Genomic DNA, 20,084 nt, shown 5'->3' with positions numbered 1-20,084 from the left:
TATAGAGTTAAACATATTTAACTCAATAAACCATGGAATCTGGACAAACTGTAAAGGCCAATTTATTATATTAGTCTATAGGTATTGTAAATCCAAAAGAAAGCATTGCTTGACGTAGCCTATAGAAGTAGACTTTCAGGAAATCTATCTAAAAAGCTGGGAAAAAAGATACAGTAGGCAGAGAAGTCCTGATAGAAGTGCTGTGGATATTCTAGTCCAGTGATGGCGAACCTTTTAGAGACTGAGTGCTGAAAAACCGCCCCAGCCCTCGCCCAAAGGGCCACCCACCACCTCCACGACCTCCAAGCAGCCCTGCAACGCCATGGCAGCCATGCCCTCTGCCTGCAACCCGCAGCATCTGCGCACGATGTGGCATGAGGGCGGAGTCTTGTCCCTGCTGCCCGGCTGCCATGTCCTTGGCTGCACTGCTCTGCGTGGGCTGCAGCTGGGGGCGACTCCTCCCTGGGGGGCTGTTGGTGAGGAGGCCATGGGGGGAGGCGGGGCTGGTGTGATGGTGCGTGTGCCCACAGAGGGGGCTCTGAGTGCCATAGGTTTTGCTTTACTCATTTCGGTATTTTTACATTTTACTTATATTTTCCATCTATTTCTTGTTTGCTTGCTTGCTGACTGTGTTATCTGGGAATAAGTTTTATAAAATATACTTCTCAGTGGTGTGCATTTAATTTTGTTGTAATATTTATGAATGAGAGCCATTTACTACAAAATATTTATATCCCAATTGTTCAGAATGTGTTGCTTTAATTCTTCATTCTAGTGATGAAGATACTGATCTTAATTCACTGATCAGATCTTGGTTGAGAAACCAACCTGAAGAATGCAGACATAATCTTGAAAACTGGATTGGAGATTATTTTGAGAAAGCTTTAAATTGGGTACTAAGGCAGGTGAGTTGTACTTTTTCTACTATTTATCTTAACATGTTCTAGTTGACTGTTTTTTCTAACTGAACTAGATTTCTTCCTCATTCATTTTTTATTTTGTTTGTATCTTTGCAATAGTTTATCTCTACCTGCAAAATGCCAGTTTATTAATGATGCTTTATGATCAGCAGGTGGCAGCAGGTAGCCACGATGTTCAGAAACTAAGCAGGATTGGATCTTTCTAAGGGAATAAATTATAGTCATATCTTGGCACTTGAATGCTTCAAAACTTGTTGAATTCAGTATTTGATGTGTTTTGAAGCAGAAATCTTTTCCTGGCCCTTGTCTTTCTCCCAGTAGTTGATGCGCAGGGAAGAACTTGCTGACATTGGCTACCTTGTGACTCGCTATTTCTTCTGGTCGAAATAGCAAGTCATGTGGTAAGTCTTTTCCAGTACTTGTTGGTTTTAATGATTGTCATGTATTCCAGAACGAATTACCAATGGGTACCAAGGTACAATTGTATAGCTGTTATGCATATATCAAAAGAAATATTTTAAAATACCAGAAATAGTATATATGTTACTTCTTAAGATCACTGTTATAATAATTATTATGATAATGATAATAATTGTGGTAATGATAATGATAATCATTGAGAATGATAATAAATAGTAAAAATAAGAGTTCATATTTTATTTCTGCTAAAAGGTCTTTGTTAAAATCCTCCTGTTGGAATACTTATTGGATTATCTATTTTACAGAATGACTATGTGATAGAAACAAGTTTGGTTGGAACTGTGATGAATGGGTTGTCCCATCTTCATGGATGTATTGAACGTGGACAATTTATAATTAGCCTGATAAGAGGACTTGGGGGAAATCTCAATATGAAATCACGACAGGAATTTACTAAGGAGGTAATTATTGATACAAAAGAACAGGTCATTAGCATTTTCATTCATTATCTACAGAAAGGATCTGTTTGTAAAAAATTGCATTAGCATTCAATTATCCAATCTAAATATCAAATTAAATAGGGATTCTTTCAGAATAGTAATGGAGCAATGTGTTAGTATATAGTAACTTTTAGATGACAAACCTGCTTTCTCTGCCTGATGACTTCAAGTAAGTTCGCTTTTCTTTATTATAGTTCCCAATCAGTGAGATACTGATGAAAATGTCAGTGAAGATTTTCACATGCAATATGTAGATGTAATGCACCCTTTATCTTTTTAAATCCAATAGCAGCAAGACATTTTTTAAAAAAGGTTTTTGGAAGCTGAAAAGAGTCTTTTTGTGCACTTCTCATGCTTAGGTAAAAAAAGAGTTTTTCTTTCTTTAAGCAGTGCATTTTATTTATTTTAATTAAAGGTAGAAATATAGGACATTACAAAAACTTTGGTCAGATGAGGCCTCTAACAGTGGAGAAGCCAGTTTGCCAGATAGGAATACTAACGTGTGGTAAAGAATAGAGAACCAGGTGGTTGAATGTAATAAATGAATTATACTTATGTTGAATCAAAATAAATAGACCAATAGTCAAATTAATTTTTTCTTCTCAGCATTTAACTTATAGTATATAATCTGGATTTTATGTTTTATCTTTGCTTATTTGAAAAATAATTCACACAATAGGGACACTTACTTGAAAAACATTTTAACTTTAGTCTTTCAAAAATATGTGTTTAGGTTTTTTCTTGGGCCCGAGAATCCCCTCCAAATCCCAACAAACCAATGGATACCTATTTTGATCCTGATATACAACAGCTAGTATCCTACCAACTGAAAAAGCCTGAAAACCTTACTGCGGATGATTTCAGCAATACTCAAACGCTTCCAGTAATTCAAACGCCTGATATGCAAAGAGGTTTAGATTACTTTAAGCCTTGGTTAGGTTTTGATAGCAAGCAACCATTTCTTCTTGTTGGGCCTGAAGGATGTGGTAAAGGGTAAGAATTTGTGTTTTCATATTAATTACTGTTGTGCTGCTGTTAAAAATTATATTGGTGGAAGTGTTCTTTGAAATTAAAGTTTCTGCCACAAGTCTATTCTATAGCTTAAAATTACAAGACTGTAATCATGATATCCTATCTTTCCTCTGGATGCATGAGTCCACATTCTATTTTACTTTATAAAAACAGCTTTGTGTATCAAAGTAATAGACTTTGCCTAATTAATGTTGTAGAGTACATTGGAGAGTGAGATTATGCCTGGCTCACAAAGTCACACAATAAATACTGTAACTGACTTGGGTTTGAAACCAATAATATATAGGACTGCAAAGAAAAAATGGTGATATTTAGTCTAGCAGTGAACTAATTGGACAATACAAAAATTCTCAAAAGGAGTTAAGTGAAAGGGCAATTAATTCAAGGCAATAAAGCAAAACGTAATAATAAGCAGCAACTACATTTTAGAACAACAATTGGCTCTTCTTTTTGGGAACTATATAGAGTGAAACATCCCTCAGATAATTAAAAATATATATAAAGGAATAGTGCACATTTTTTAACAATTTTATTCTATTTCTTTTGGAGGGAAGTACATGTTCCATTTTTGGGGGGAGAAGTACATATTTATGAATACAAGATTTTATATTAGTTGTATAGAGATCACAAGTCTGAGGCATACTTTATATAATTTTGTAAATATTTTAAATTTTTATTTTATTTTATTTTCATTTTTATAGAATGCTACTCCGTTATGCCTTTTCCCAGCTTCGGTCTACTCAGATTGCTACAGTTCATTGCAGTGCACAGACTACATCTCGGCATCTTTTGCAGAAATTAAGTCAGACATGTTTAATAATTAGCACTAATACTGGACGAGTATACAGGCCAAAAGATTGTGAAAGACTGGTTTTATATTTAAAAGATATAAATTTGCCTAAGCCTGATAAATGGGGAACAAGCACATTGGTGGCTTTCCTACAGCAGGTGAGTTGAAAAAGGTTGTTCATTTTTTAATAGTTGTGTAGAATAGAACTGAATTTTATATCTGTTAACGTTTGTATAAATGCTTTTCCCCCCAAAATTACGATGTTTCATCTCTGTGTCTTACGCTGTTGATAAACAGTTTGTTGTTTGTTGAAGATAACTTTTTAAAAATATGTTTATTTAATTGTCCCCTCAGATATTTTCCGTATTTCTGATATTAAATGTTAGGTTTATAATATGACAAGAGGTAAACAGGTAGTCTTTGATTTACAACCGCAGTTGGGACCGGAACTTCCGTTACTAAGGGATGCAGTCATTATGTGAGCAGTGCCTGGTTTTATGACTTTTTTTGCTGTGGTCATTAAGTGAATCATCACAATCCTTAAGTGAACCATGTGTTTGTTAAGCAAATCTGGCTTCTCCCATTGTCTTTGCTTGCTGGAAACCCCCTGCAACCATTGTCAATACATGCTGGTTGCCAAGTGTCTGAATTTTGATCACATGACCACAGGACACCGCGACAGTTGTAAGTGTTGTAAGTCACTTATTTCAGTGCCATCATAACTTTGAATGGTCATTAAATGAATGGTCGCAAAAGATGGATTACCTGTAAAGTTTATTTTATTTTAAATGATTGATCTGAGTTTTTTTTTTACTGCAGAGAAGTTGATTTTATAAATCATCTCTTTCTGAGTAGCATTTCTCCCTAGCTCACTACTTGCTTAACAAATGCAAGCCCAATTTAACAATCTTCCTGCTTAACCTTAATTAATTTTTAAAATTTATATTTATTAAGACTTTTAATAATCAAATTGAATAAGAGAGAAAAAAAGCAAACCCCCCCAAAATTGCAAGAAATTTAAAAAGTTAAGAAATAGATAAATGACCTCTGATCTTCTTTTCAACAGATGACAGTTGTATTGTACTTCCTCCTCCTTAAATATTTTGCAGATTCCTTCACCTCCTTATTTAATCTATATCTTCAAATCCAGAAATCATCAATCCATTTTTTTCTTCTTTCAGCAAAAAAAGTCCATATAATATTTCCAGATTTTTTTTTTAAAAAAATGTTCTGATAGCAATAAGTTAATTGATTATTAACCTCTGGAGTAGCTTGCGACTTGCTGCGCTGCTGCTGGTTATTAACAGGCTCTCTGCTTTGACCCTAATATGTTAATTGCTTATCACTTTCATCTCTGGCATGGCTCTCATCTTGCCACTGCTATTTGCAAGACAAACAGCTTACGCTATTTTATTCCTTTCAGCGGTATTACCCCATTGTCTACTTTTGTATTCCTTTCCTTTGTCCTTTACTGGAATTTGATCAAGGTGAATAGTAAACTTTTTTTTTTATTAATCTCCTGAGTTGGAATGCAGATGCCCAGGAGTGGGGAGTGAATTAGAGATTATAGGAGCTGCCCCAAATGGTGTCTCTGTTTCTACATCACATCCATTCGCTAACTACCTTGCTGCAATCCAGTGTAGGGATGAATGTTTGACGCTTAGATTGGGAACATTTAATAAATCGTTATTAATTATATGCATCCTGGCATTTTCCTTAATGTTCTTTTTTTTGGGAATCTGATCCATAAGCGTCATAGCTAATAAGAATGTATTATTCTATAAATCTTTGCATAAGTAGTGCATCTTACAGATATTAAACAATATTCATATTTGCTTTTTTTATTTCCAAGGTACTTACATATCAAGGATTTTATGATGACAATCTTGAGTGGGTTGGGTTGGAAAACATCCAAATTGTGGCATCTATGTCTGCTGGAGGAACAGTGGGAAGACATAAACTTACTTCGAGGTTTACTTCTATAGTCCGTCTTTGTGCGATTGAGTAAGTATCTATGTACACCTATCCTTCCTTCCTTCCTTCCTTCCTTCCTTCCTTCCTTCCTTCCTTCCTTCCTTCCTTCCTTCCTTCCTTCCTTCCTTCCTTCCTTCCTTCCTTCCCTTCTCTCTTCAATCTCGAGATTATCTTCAGTACTTAATCTAAATGCACTTCATTTCTCTCTGGAGATACAGCATCTATTTCTGGGTATATCTTAATACATGAAATATAATTGAAAAAGTTCAACAAGTTTGGAAAAATGTTATCTGTCAACGTTTAGATTTTAAGGAGAAAAATGCCTAGAAAAATCAGCCTTGTCTTATTAATTTATATATACATTTATTTGTAGATTGTGTATTTTCATAGAAGACTCAAGGAAGCTTGAAATCAGAGAATAGAACCAGTAGCTCATATAAGCTAATCTAATTAACTAAAGACAATTATTGTATTATGAGTGCCCATCGTCTCTTGTTGGGTGAGGTCCTATGTTATTCTTTCCCTCAAAGTTCATATGGGACAGGCCAAATCTGGCCAGGTATTCAGGCACCAGGTTTTGTTACCGAATACTTTCTAGATATCATTGTTTCTCAGCCAGATAACAATCGTTCTGCTCTTAACTTAGATTTTAAGAAATGTGACATTGTAACTGAATTTTAAACTTTCATTTTTTAGTTATCCAGAAAGAGATCAGCTACAGACAATTTACAGTGCATACTTGGAACCAGTTCTACACAAGAATCTAAAAAATCATCCTGCTTGGGGATCCTTAGCAAAAATATACCAGTTAGCAGGATCCATGGTTCAAGTATATGAGCAGGTATAATCTAAAATGAGCTATTCTGTAACATAGATGTTCTTTGTTGTGGTTTTGTTGTGTTTCCTGATGATTGCCTGTTCCTCTTATTACAAGTAATAAGGAGGAGATGGGCAAGTCAGATTTTGTATCTCAGCTATTTTAAACATATAGAAATTAAAATATCTGATTTGTTTAAAACAAAGGATACACAATACATTATGAGGTAACTTGTGGTACCTTTGTAGGAGTGATTCAATGTAATATATTAGTAATAGATTCAAGACATAAAGAAAGTATTCCTTAACTAAACACATATTTGATTGATGAAATGTGTTTTGCCAGAGATCTGGTGTGGTTTTAAGAGATGATTGCAAATTAACAGAAAACAAGACTGCTGATGATCACAACAATAAGATTCTTAATCCTAATCTTCGTAGGACAATTCCCCCCCCCTTATGCTTGATTTAGGTGATGTTTGATAAATTACTCCTTCCTTTCTTCAAGACGTCATCCCTTCAGCAGTAAAACATATATTATTTAACAATTTGCCTCACCGTTATCTGATGTGTTTTGTAGAATAAATGATAGTTTGCAGATTGTATCAAAGTTTGGTTTTACCAATCCTGAATTACATAAGAATGTTTCTTATGCAAACACACTGGTGGAGGAAGGAAATGAAGGGTGAGGCAAACCAACCTTGTCGTGCCTGGTTCATGAAGCTTCTCTAAATTTTCTTCCATCTGAAACTTGGACCAATCACATGGAATCACTTGGTTCTGCCAAACTGTAGTCACCCAGAATACTTTTGTAGGATTTCTAAAACACAGTGTGTTTGTTTTAGGATGAAAATACTGTACATTGGATTGATTTATATCAAGATTTATAAAATAAATTGTGTAACTAGTGTATCTGAACTGTGTGCAAGAAAGAATGAACTCATCAGTCCATTTAATTGACATGACTGCACCATATGCTTTCCTTTTATATGCTTTCTATATGATATAACATTTACTTAATAACTTATTTCTCAGGTATGAGAGATTTTATGAGAATATAAAATGATGGTATCTTTTCTAGATTGTACAGTATTTGGGGGCCAAATATCTTGCCCACTGTATCATTTCCTGGGATAGCTTTACATAGATAATATATTCAAATCTCTATGCTATAACTTGTGTAACATTGCTCTATTGCTTTTTCAGAGAGCTTCCAATCTAAGTCTCTAATAATGAATGTAAAATTCAAAAGACTTTAGACTGTTTTACATGGAAATTTGTCCATAAAATATTTTGAACAAATGTAAAATAGTATTACAGTGTGTTGCAAAAAATAAGGGCAGGGTGAAAACAGTAGAATTGACACTATCTGTATTTCCAGGTTCGAGCCAAATTCACAGTTGATGACTACAGCCACTACCTTTTTACACCCTGTATTCTTACTCAATGGGTTTTAGGTTTATTCAGATATAATTTAACAGGAGGTGAGTAATCCAAGCTTAATTCGTATGTCCGAACACCTAATTATGATTTTTGCCATTTTTTATTTCTGACTAGCATTCTCAGGTATCTGTGGATATTATAGAGATACTTATAAAGGAAGCTGGAGATAAGGTTAAGAAGTGAGAAAATGTTTCAGTATGTTTTTCATTAATCCAGTTGATGAAATCATCCATTATAAAATTCATTTTATTGTTTTTACCTAGTTTTTAATCTTTCTTCCTGTCCATTGTTTCCTGTAACAATTAGCACTCCACAGCCATTAGATCACATAGCAGTTTTTATATTTTTTTATATTTTTAATGGGGCAGGAGAGGGGGGAAGTGCTCACACATATTTATTGATGCCATCATATCAGTGTTGTGTGACCTAATATATTTCTTAAACCCCAGGACTTAAAGATATAATGACAGCATTTTCTTGACATTAAAGCATATGTATCTTTATGTTGGTGTCACTGCAGTTTGCTGTAGAACTGCTGGTTCCTATTAGTGGGGGTTCACCTGAAAATAATTTGTACTTGTCCAAACTAAGGTTGTACCCGAGTTCTGAGAGGCATTGTGGGATCATGGTAAAGGTATTAGACTAGGTTCAGGGAGACCAAATTCTAATATCTCCTCAGGAAGTGTGGATGCTGCCTGGGTGACTTTGGAACACACTCCCTTCTCTTAGCCCAACTTGCCTCACAAGGTTGCTTTTGTGTGAAAAATAAGAGCATTATGTATGCCATTTTAAGCTCCTGAAGATAAAACAGGGTGTAAATCTAATAAATACCTCCCTATTGCACTATTTGAGGCTGGTGCTGTCTTTGCTAATATAGGAAGCAGGAACAGTCATGTTTGATTTCAGGAAACAGGTAGAAATATTAATCACAAATAACATTTTAATTTATTCCATAATAACTATGTTTGCGGTTATAAATAATGAGCTTTCTCTAGTGTATTAAAGATCAGCACTTTTGATTAACGATAACTTGCAGGTTTTTTTTTTATTCCTCCTCACTCCCTAAACATAGTGGCATTCGAGGCTCTAAACGGTTTGTCAGGGTTGATTTGGGATGAGCAGACATAAATAGATTTAACTGCTATAATCTTATGACCAACAAATGTACCTTGAGTCCATTCTGAATACAGTAGTTCTTCATGTTAAATTGTTTTGCATTCCTGCTTGCCGAAAGACTAAGTGGCAAGTTTTCTTAAATAATTAACCAACACTAACCTAAATAAAAATACATTTGTCTTGGATTTTGTATGAATTATTCATTAAAAAAAAGTAAACAGAATTATATATTCTTAAAAATAAAATGACTCTGATATTTCATTCTCGGATTTTTTTTTTTCTCTGCTGCCTTTTGATGGTTATCTTCTGGTATGTGACATCTTTTTTTGTTTATATTTTTAAATTGAAATGCAGAATTTCAGAATTTGAATACTATAATTTATAATGGCATGTTGTGAATGTGTACTTCACAGGCGGATTCACACACTCGGTAGATACTGTCTTGGAAATTGTTGCATATGAAGCAAAACGGCTTTTCCGTGACAAAATTGTCGGTGCTAAAGAAGTTCATGCATTTGATAATATTTTAATGAAAGTCTTTCAAGGAGATTGGGGATCTGATATTTTGGACAACATGGCAGGTGAAATAAAATATTGTAGATTGTTTTCCTCTTTTCCAATCAGGATTATTTCAGAATGTGAAGAATAATTCCATTGTATTTATACAGATACCTTTTATGTGACATGGGGAGCGCACCATGAATTAGGAACCATCATGGCTCCAGGACAGACCCTGCCACCACATGGGAGGCCACTTGGGAAACTTAATTCAACAGACTTAAAAGATATTATCAGGAAGGTATGTTAAAACACACTCAACAAGCACATATAAGCACATATATACATTTTGAAAGGTTTTTATTTCCGATTTAGGGCACATGACTCAATCAAGTTTTTATCATTAGGAATTCAGTGGTTTTCACATTTGTCTATATCAGTGATGGCGAATGTTTTAGACACCGAGTGCCCAACCCAAAACCCACTTATGCATCGTCGGGTGCCGGGTGGGTGTGGCCCATTGGGTGAGTGTGGCCCATTGGGTTAGTGTGGCCCACTGAATGGGCATGTCTGCGGTGGTAACAGCAGACTGGGTGGGACTAAAAAGTTAAATCAATCAATTCCAATTTTGCAAGATCTTTTTTTTTGCCACAAGAAGTTGAAATTGGCTGGTTGATTGAACCTTTTTTTTTTGTACATGGCGGCGGAGGCCTAAAGCGAAAAGGTTTTATAAAACCCAGCTGAAGGCCTAGGACTGGGGCGATGGCGCGCGTGCCGACAGAGAGGGATCTGAGTGCCGCCTCTGGCACCCGTGCCATAGGTTTGCCACCACTGGTCTATATATTTCAAAAGTGTCTTCATAACAACAGTAATAGCAATAATCTTTCAAAGGATAACTTTCCAGTATGACAAGTCATGTTCTGCATGTTAAGATTATATTGCTCTGAGGAGACTGAATGTTCATGGAATATATAAAGTATATACATACATGAGACCATGGTGACTCACACAGTTAGGACATTGACTTGACAAACAACAAGCTTGTGTTTGAGACCCAAATGTTGCTCTGGGATGGGGTGAACTCCCATCCTTCACTCCAGCTCCTGCAAGGGACATGAAAGGACCCCCTAATTGAGTGTCCCCCCAGGCAACAGTGATATCACTGGCTAATCCTTTCAATCTAGAATTGCCTCGGTGCCTCTGACACCAATGCGATATATGATGCGATGCATACAGGACTTCTAATTCTGGTGGTCCTTTCCATTACTGTTATGCTGTTACTGTTCCATTATACTTTCAGATGGATGTGTTAAGCAAATGACAAGGTAATCATTTTCAGAGATTTGTCTTCTTTAGAACAACTGCCAGCTAACCCAATTAAAAACAGCTAAAACAGCAGCACAGAACAGGCAGTGAACTTAGGGACTGGAGCAAAAGGAGCAAATTCATAACAGATCTGTCAGGCCAATTGTAGTGAAGGAGACTGTGAGCTTTATAATAATAATAATGAAGTTGGAAGGGATGTTGGAGGTCTTCTAGTCCAACCCCCTGCTCGGGCAGGAAACCCTATACTATTTCAGACAAATGGCTGTCCAGTCTCTTCTTAAAAACTTCCAGTGTTGGAGCATTCACCGCTCCTAGAGGCAGGTTGTTCCACTGGTTAATTGTTCTAACTGTCAGGAAGTTTCTCCTTAGTTCTAGGTTGCTTCTCTCCTTGCTTAGTTCCATCTGTTGCTTCTTGTCCTGCCTTCAGGTGCTGTGGAGAATAGCTTGATTCTCTCTTCTTTGCCCCTGAGATATTGAAACACTGCTATTATGTCACCCCTTGTCCTTCTCTTCATTAAACTAGACATATCCAATTCCAGAAACTATTCATTATATGTTTTAGCCTCCAGTCCCCTAATCATCTTTGTTGCTCTTCTCTCTACTCTTTCTAGAGTCTCAACATTTTTTTTACATCGTGGTGACCAAAACTGGATGCAGTATTCCATGTGTGGCCTTACCAAGGCATTGTAAAGTGGTATTAACACTTCACGTGATCTTGATTCTATCCCTCTGTTAATGCAGCCTAGCACTGTGTTGGCTTTTTTGGCAGCTGCAGCACATTGCTGGCTCATATTTAAGTGATTGTCCACTAGGACTCCAAGATCCCTCTCACAGTTGCTACTATTGAGCAAGGTACCCCCTATACTATACCTGTACATTTGGGGTTTCTTGCCTAAATGTAGAACCTTACTTTTTTCGCCATTGAATTTCATTTTGTTATATAGTGCCCAATGTTCAAGTCTGTTAAGATCCTTCTGTATCTTAAGACTATCTTCTGGAGTGTTGGTTATTCCTGCCAGCTTGGTTTGTCTGCAAATTTGATGAGTTCCCCATCTATCCCCTCATCCAGATCATTGATGAAGATGTTGAAGAGCACTGGGCCCAGAACAGAGTCCCAGGGCACCCCACTACACACTTGCCTCCATGTAGATGCAGTTCCATTAAGATTATATCAATATAAACACGTTCTCCACGCACTGTGAATTGTTCAGATGGGGATCTTTTCCTATTTTCCCAGAAAAAAGTTTTATTTTTATATCAGTATCTCCCTCAACAGCTTTAGCCTACTTCAGCAGTTGGCTGCCTATGAAATAGAGTCTCTTTTAGGAGAAAGTGTCCTTTAGGAGAAAGCAGTGAATGGAGTATCTTCATGGCATAGTAAGCAGACCCAGTGGAAGAGCCCCAAGGGAGCACCAGAAATAACACTAGTGCTAAAATAGCAATACAATCAATGTCCTTTTTTCAAAAGCATTTCTATTGAGCCACCAAATCTAATTACCCTGCCATATTCTAGCTTTTTCAACATTGCTTCCAGAATAAAGATTATGGGAACTCTCAAAAGAATGAATTAATGAGCACTAGAATGTGAACAGATTTAGGTAATTTCCCATTTGGACAGGTTTGTCTCAAGATTTAGCAAGCCAAGCAGGAGTGTAAACATTTTAAAACACAACCATTTCTACATTGCTTGATTTTACTTTCTTGAAAAATGAATTAATGAGCTGTAGGATATGAAAACTGCAGGGACTAGTCCAGGCATTTGCCAAGAGACCACACTAACTCAAAAAACAAATGAACGAAAAGGACATGAAAGATTTTCATAATGTCCCATGTCCACTAGATTTTCTCAGTGTTTTATATACCCCACAGAAATGCAATTCCAAGAACAATATTTTCTAAAGTGTTCTGTATTGCTTCATTTCATTATTCAACTTCCATATATCGACTAAGTTTTTTTTTTTCTCCTTAGGGCATTATTCATTATGGACGAGATAACCATGAAATAGAGATTTTACTTTTCACAGAAGTCTTTGATTATGTGTCTAGAATTGATAGAGTATTGAGTTTTCCTGGAGGATCACTTCTGTTAGCAGGGCAGAGTGGAGTGGGTCGTCGAACCATTACATCTTTAGTCAGTCACATGCATGGAGCTGTTCTGATTACACCCAGGATTTCCAGAGGCTATGAAATGAAACAATTCAAAAATGATTTGAAACATGTAAGTTTTATAAAATATTTGTATCATTTAAAGATTGTCTCTTGAGGAAGTAAATAAAAGAGTGCACAGTTAGAAGATACCAGCACCAAAGGGCTGTCGGTAGTGTCAGTTATTGGATGTGTGTACTTCTGTGGGCATGTCTATGCAAACTGAATGTAACTGAATCACATTTTTGAGGATAAAATTATTAAGTGATCTTTTAAGTTATTTAAAACTCCAAAACATTTATTTTGGAAAAGAATGGAATAGATTCTAGTTTAATATTTCACGTTTTTCAAATTACAGTTTCTGTTTAATCCCTACGGCTGGTTTTGTTTCTTTCCAGTACCGTATAAAGTAGTAGGAGTTACAGCTGAAGGATTTGTGATGATGTTATTTCACTATTTTCACATAGTAAAATTATTTGTCCTAAATATATTTTAATTAATTTGTAATATATCGGATAAACATCCAGCACTTAAATGCTTAAAATAGACACGTAAAATAATGCCAAAACCCCAATGAAATGCTTTAAGATCAAACAGACTAATAATACTTCTAAGTTATTATTATTAGAGCTGTGTAGCACTTGGAAATCATAGGATAAAGATTCTCCTGAGCATGCAGGAGCAAGTATGTCAAACCTATAGGCAACATCTTAAACCAAACATGTTTTTTCCTGAGATTGTGCTGTTGTAATAGAATGCATAAATAACCTTGGGGGACAAGAGGAAGAGATACTACCTAGGAAACAATCAGACAAGAGAGGGAGATGCCCCTAATAGATTAATAGTCAGAGGAACAAACCTAATAAGGACCCACCCTAATTGATCCGGCAGTTAAAAATGATGGCGGGACGTTTGTGCCTTAATACTTGCAATATTGTGCTAATATAGCCTTACAAGAATTAGCTCATATAGTTGTGTTTCCTGTCTGATTTACCAGGGAGGGTTGACAGCTGCAGCTGGCAAAGTAGCCATATTATCTGAGAAAATACGAAGTTATTCTTAGAGAACCTACCTATCTGCGAATTATTTATACATCATTCTTTTTTTCAAAGGACTTGAGACAGTTTATAGTCAGAAAAGAACAAATCAATATAATAATCTATCTAAACTCATTTAACTAACCGGAGGTGGCCTTGCAGCAGGTATTCTCTGTATGTCCCCCTTTGGAATAGCTTGCACCCTGATGAACACCCCACCCCAAACTTATGGCTTTTAGAAGCAAGTGAAAAAGTGGCTCTTCCAGAGGATATTGAAGATATTATAATAAAGCAGTGGTGCCATACTCAATAAAGTTTTTAAATTTTAGCATTAATTTGAATAAAAATGTATTAGATTACTATTTTAATTACTTTTATATTTTCTTCCATTTCTTTTTATCTGTAAGTTTTGTAAACTGCCTAAAGTCTTTCTTGTTTTAGTGGATAGACTACACCAGAGATATTTTTTGTTATACGTGTCCAAAAATTTAGGGTGTGTATTATATAATATTAAGCCTGAATTCTTTTTCTAGTTTAGTCTCAGATTATAAAGAAAGAATTCTTTTTCTCCAGGTCATGCAACTTGCAGGAATTGAAGCTCAACATGTTGTACTATTATTGGAAGACTATCAATTTGTCCATCCCACTTTTCTTGAGATGATCAACAGTTTATTATCATCAGGTCAGAAAGCTATAATTGGTTGACAGCTTGTAATAAAGTCACTACAAATTGTTTAAAATAATAACTGCTCAAATTTCAGTAGACATTAGGTCTGTAGTGTAAAATAAAATGTATTAGTTGTGATGAATTACATCGTCTGATTCTATTGTTAGATTATCAATAATAATATTTTGCAAAATTTGATAACAGTTTAGCGATAATACACATTGCTCTCAAATGATCACTGAAAAGATTCTACTATAAAGAGTCTATCTATGCACTACAAAAACTCTCAGTACTGTAATCCTTAACTGAGCAAAATGGTGCATCACAGAGCAACAATTTTTGAACCAAGGTACCTCAAATGGGCTAACTTACAGAATGTGTCCAAAATCTGAGATCTATCATTCCTGAGGGATTGAAATATGGCATTTAAAAAAAAAACATTATGTGACATAAACCTCATAAAGCAGTTTATGACATAATATAAAATGTCATAAAATATTTCCTGTGCTGATGTTTGGCTGCTGTACAGTAAAACATGGGCTATTTCAAGGCAGATATATGTCTAAAGGTATCCCAGCTTTTCCCGTGAAAGCAATACATTAGAAGCTCTGTCATTATTGAAAGCATTGAGGAATCTGATAAGGAAATATCTCTGAAAGGATGAGTCAGTAGATCATGGGTTGTCTATTGAAAACATAAATAGATTGAGTATAAGATGTTCACAACTTCTCAGTGTTGTTAATGCTGTATTGGACACTATATATTCTGTTACATGCAAATATTTTTAAAATTTGAAAACATGCTCTGCAAAATCAGATTAAGAGAATGGTCATTTTCCTAATGTAAGTCAAAACATAATTTAATGTTATGAGAGCAAACTTCTGCAAATCTTGAGCTTCCCTTTCCACATTCTACAACTCAAAGATTAAATAATATCCTATAATGTACTTAGCCTAAAGTGAAAATGGAAAATATGATATATACTGAAAATTATTGTAATTACAATTTATATTTAGTTATAATTTCCTTTTCCTTAGAATCTAATTATTTTTGAGATTACTAACATTTCCCTAAACTTTTTACAAAACATAATGTTCAAACATACAATAGTAATTTGATTTTAATTTGGCACATGTAAAACATTGTGAAAACTATCTGAAATAGGTGAAGTTTCTGGATTGTACACAATAGAAGAATTAGAACCACTACTATCCCCTTTGAAAGATCAAGCATCACAAGATGGATTTACAGGACCAGTTTTCAACTATTTTACTTACAGTAAGTGAATGCGTCCATATAGTAATGTGAGCTATTAACTGAAATAATGAAAAAAGATACATTCAAATTGAATGTGAAAAGCGATCATAAATAATGATAACTGTTCTGATGGGATTTTTCTCACTGAATATGTTTAGTTTACAATTGAATTTTAAAACTAATTTCATTGTGGCTAGAATCTTTGATTCAAGAAAACCTTTAACATATCTGTTAGAACATTTTACACATTGCTTGGCATTTAACAGTTTCCCATCAGACTTTTTAACATTAAAAAAAAAGTAAGCAACCGGCATGCTGCAAAGAGAAGTGCTAGCCTTCAGTATCATACATGTATTAATGCAGGGGTCTTCAAACTTGGCCCTTTTATGACTTGTGAGCTTCAGCTCCCAGAATTCCTCAGCCAGCATGCCTGGCTAAGGAATTCTGGGAGTTGAAGTCCAAAAGTCATAAAAGGGCCAAGTTTGAAGACCCCTGTATTAATGTCACTGGACTCCATATAGTTTCTTACAAAATAGGAACGGGAGGTTGTTGCAATTAACTACTTTGTTTGGAATTGTGTCCATTTTCCCAGAAAAGGAGCAATATTTAAGCTAGACAAGATGGGAGTATTCTGCTAGGGTGATGGGGGTAGTGAAGGGGATGGCATTGAGCATTCCGGTATATCAGTACTTTATCATTAATTATGTCTGCCATGACATCCTTTTTGTGAATGAACAACAATCCCATTCTCAAACAACTATTTGTGAGTAAATCATTTCAAACACCCCAAAGAGTTTCTGGGGAGAATGCAAACTAAACTTAAATTCTTACCATTGCTTGCTCATTAGTTTTTGGGTTTTTTTTACTGAATTTATGGCTAAATACAAATAATTCAAGTTCCTGACACTAAGATCCAAGATTTTGATTAAGTCACAGTGCAACACATAGGTTAGTTGTAGCTCCATTTGTGAGGTGCAAGATATAGATATGTTTATTTATTATCAGGAAATATATTATTTTTTAACTTTATGATCCAAATAGTAAAAGTAGTTTGATTTTTTTTCTTATGTTCAATGGTGTTCAATTCTCAGAGATTGCCGGGAAAAGTCCTTGCGGTTGTTGTTGTTGTTGTTGTTGTTGTTTAGTTATGTTCTTCAGGAGAGGTTTGCCATTGTCCCCTTCCTAGGGCTGAGAGAAAGTGAATAACTCAAAGTCACCAAATGATTTTATGAGTAAAATGGGACTAGATCTCATGGTCTCCCGGTTTGTAGCCTGATGCCTTAACCACTACACCAAATTAGCTCTCTCTGTTTGAAGTAGTTACCAGTAATTTTATCTAGGAATAATTTTATATAATATTTATTTTTGTTACACTATTTTTGTAATCTTTTAGGAATTCAGCAGAATCTTCATGTTGTAATGATTATGGATTCTACTAATTTAAATTTCACGATAAATTGTGAAAGTAACCCTGCACTTCATAAGAAGTGTCAGGTGCTCTGGATGGAAGGCTGGTCTGAAAGCAGTATGAAAAAGGTAAGTGCAAGAACTAGAAACAAGGACACACTCACCATAATATTTTCTTTTTGAGTTCTGTCCTTACATATTTATTATTTAATTTGGTCCTAAAATTTAATTTAGATTATAAAATAGAGATGGCGTACATTTGAAATGGTTAGCAATGTATCCTTGGAGTATTCTTGAATAATTTATGAATCTAATATCTGTTTTTTGTTTTAGAGAACTCTAGATTGGTAGTTTCAGAGCTCTGTCCTGGAGACAACGATAAATCTCTTTCCAGGAGCATAAATGCACAGTCATGAATTTAGCAGTGGAAGTTTCAAGGACAAGGATCAAGTAGATGAGTCACTTTCATTAAAGATGAGATTGAAGTTCTTATAATGAAAGGCAGCTACTGTGGAATCTACTGTACCAATGGTTTTACAGTATAATCAGATCCAGGCTTTAAATTTTGCATTAGTCTTTTTTGCTGTTATGTGCTAGTATTTTTCCTCCTGTTTCTTGGCCATGAATGTTGAAGGCACTTGAGTACTCTCTTGATAATTGTTCTTTCTGGTGTCAGGCTTTTTACTTCCGATGTTGCCAGCTTCTTTCCTCACAGTATTCATAGCTCCTTTCCATATCTGTGAAAATATGGCAAAAACCTATTTCTACATTTTTTGTTGAGTTCCATCTTTTCAATGTGTATAATTTAACTAAGCCAGCCATACAATGAGTCAGCAATATTTCTTAAGCTGAAGAAGCCATGAAGCCACTGACCATTTTTTAGGGGGAGAAATTATTGTAATAGGACTGCTTGTTCTTAGCTTACACTTTATATTCTAGATACCTGAGATGTTATTTGCTGAAGCAGATGAAAAAGAAAAAGCAGCTAAAATATCAAAAGAGCACCAAAAAAAGAACTCTGGCAAGTTGCTATTCTATAATACAGTTTTTAGTGCATTTTCTTTAACAAGAGCATAAATCCAATGGAGTAAATGTAACATTCCCCATTTTTCATAAACGTATTCCAAACTTCTGAGAAATGAGCAAAATATTATTTATAGTATTACAGTCACTCTATGGGAAATGTTTGAGAAGTCAAATTGGCTTTTATCATACATGTTGAACATAGCCACATGGAAAATGAAACTTGCAAAAGGGTAAAATTAACGTTAAAAATAATGGATTATACTTGAATCATCATTTCATTCTGTTTATTCAATATCAGCGTTGTCTTTAGCAGTACTTACGTTGTGTATTCTGGGTGCATTTGTAATTTAGGTGACTTGGAATTTATTAAGTCCTTTTTGACAATTCACGACTCATGTAAAGTATATGCAGCTACACCCAGAAGATACATGACTTTTCTACATACATATCTTGCCATTCATAACAGCAAAAGGACAGAGTTGATAAAAAGGCAAAGTCATTTGCAGGTATGCTTGATTTTTTGGATTTGCATTATATTTTTAAAATGATGCATATATTTATCCACCATGAACTTCTTTTTGTATAAGTTGAAAAAATGTGGTTATTATTCAACATCATAGGAATCCCTTAATTATTTTGTTCAGTTTCTTCGCTATGTTACTTTTATTGGTGTACATGTACTTGAGAAAAATTGCTACTTATCTGAACATTGCAGTATCCTACTGGTGATTTGCTTTTGTCCTCCTGTAGTCTAGGATTAAGTAGTCCATATCTCCTGAATCATCCTTTTGCCTTCCTCATATGACTGAGAGTAGTGTAAATCCTAAAATAGACCTAGCGTAGTTAAAACACAAATAACCTACTACTCCCTAGTTCTGCCCGTATGTGTTGGGTGGCTTCTTTTACTTTGCAGCCTCAGCCTCCCCAAAAGGTTAACTATGGTTTTTGATTTTCAGAAAGTAGTCTCAATGTTGAAAATATCAGTCTGGTTGATTGGATTTTTCCACCAGTCTCTGTTGCTGGATATTTCCAGAATACGAAGATCTGAGCTCAGAAAGTCAGGCAAGGCAATATTGACAGGATTGGTCAGGGAGGAGGCTTAGAGGAGCTGAGGACAATGTAAAATATAACTTGGTCTGCAGAGCCCTGGAGATTTCCAAAGGGCTGTGCAGACTACGTTAGCGAAGCAGAACAGGTTGTTTTATTCCTTAGACACATGGAGTGATTCAGGAGATGATCACCATATTTCCAGCAACCAAATTCCATTATGGTAGCTGTAAACATCACTGCTGCTTCCAGAATTGTGCTGCATGATAAAGCAATCCATTCTGGCCCTCTGGAAGGCCTTGGAGCTCTTCAAAAAGAAAGTGAGAAGGATGGTGTTTAGCCTGGTGGGATGGGATTTAAGCCTAAGGCCTGCGGGGACCCGGTGAAATGGGAAAAGGCCTGGGGAGATCCAAGTAATGGGAAGTGGAACATGGGATGTCTCAGGGTGGGGGAGGCCTTGGGAGAAGTATGGCAGGGGTCCTGGGCCTGTGCTAGGCCTGCAAGGCCCTCCTTCCACTCCCGAGGCATCCCAGGCTCCACTTAACAACGTGCATGTTTAATTACTTCATTGGGGAGAGCAGAGATGGAGGGTCATTAAGTGAGATGCTTCACTTAACAGCTGTCATGACACGGGAGCCTCCAATGGCAGGCTTCAGTACAGTC

General features: G+C 35.6%; 1 protein-coding gene across 5 annotated transcripts in view; it reads left to right on the top strand.

Annotated features, from left to right (window-relative positions):
• Window positions 1-20,084, top strand: part of DYNC2H1 (dynein cytoplasmic 2 heavy chain 1) — a 163,479-nt gene that overhangs the window by 50,488 nt on the left and 92,907 nt on the right. For 4 of the 5 annotated variants that reach the window (XM_039356269.1, XM_039356267.1, XM_039356271.1 and 1 more), the window contains 15 exons: window positions 776-905; window positions 1,646-1,801; window positions 2,574-2,833; window positions 3,574-3,820; window positions 5,515-5,666; window positions 6,333-6,477; window positions 7,834-7,936; window positions 9,425-9,592; window positions 9,680-9,810; window positions 12,805-13,053; window positions 14,591-14,699; window positions 15,849-15,962; window positions 17,335-17,477; window positions 18,288-18,369; window positions 18,726-18,880. In XM_039356269.1, coding sequence (XP_039212203.1) covers window positions 776-905; window positions 1,646-1,801; window positions 2,574-2,833; window positions 3,574-3,820; window positions 5,515-5,666; window positions 6,333-6,477; window positions 7,834-7,936; window positions 9,425-9,592; window positions 9,680-9,810; window positions 12,805-13,053; window positions 14,591-14,699; window positions 15,849-15,962; window positions 17,335-17,477; window positions 18,288-18,369; window positions 18,726-18,880 — 2,344 coding nt within the window. The remainder of the gene's footprint in view (window positions 1-775; window positions 906-1,645; window positions 1,802-2,573; window positions 2,834-3,573; window positions 3,821-5,514; window positions 5,667-6,332; window positions 6,478-7,833; window positions 7,937-9,424; window positions 9,593-9,679; window positions 9,811-12,804; window positions 13,054-14,590; window positions 14,700-15,848; window positions 15,963-17,334; window positions 17,478-18,287; window positions 18,370-18,725; window positions 18,881-20,084) is intronic. The other variant, XM_039356270.1, reaches the window with a different exon arrangement.

This window comes from Crotalus tigris, unplaced genomic scaffold, assembly GCF_016545835.1.
Source record: "Crotalus tigris isolate CLP2741 ecotype Arizona unplaced genomic scaffold, ASM1654583v1 scf7180000018809.685583, whole genome shotgun sequence".
Lineage (NCBI taxonomy): Eukaryota > Metazoa > Chordata > Lepidosauria > Squamata > Viperidae > Crotalus > Crotalus tigris.
Note: the sequence above shows the minus strand (reverse complement) of the source record. Positions and strands in the feature narration are given on the sequence as shown.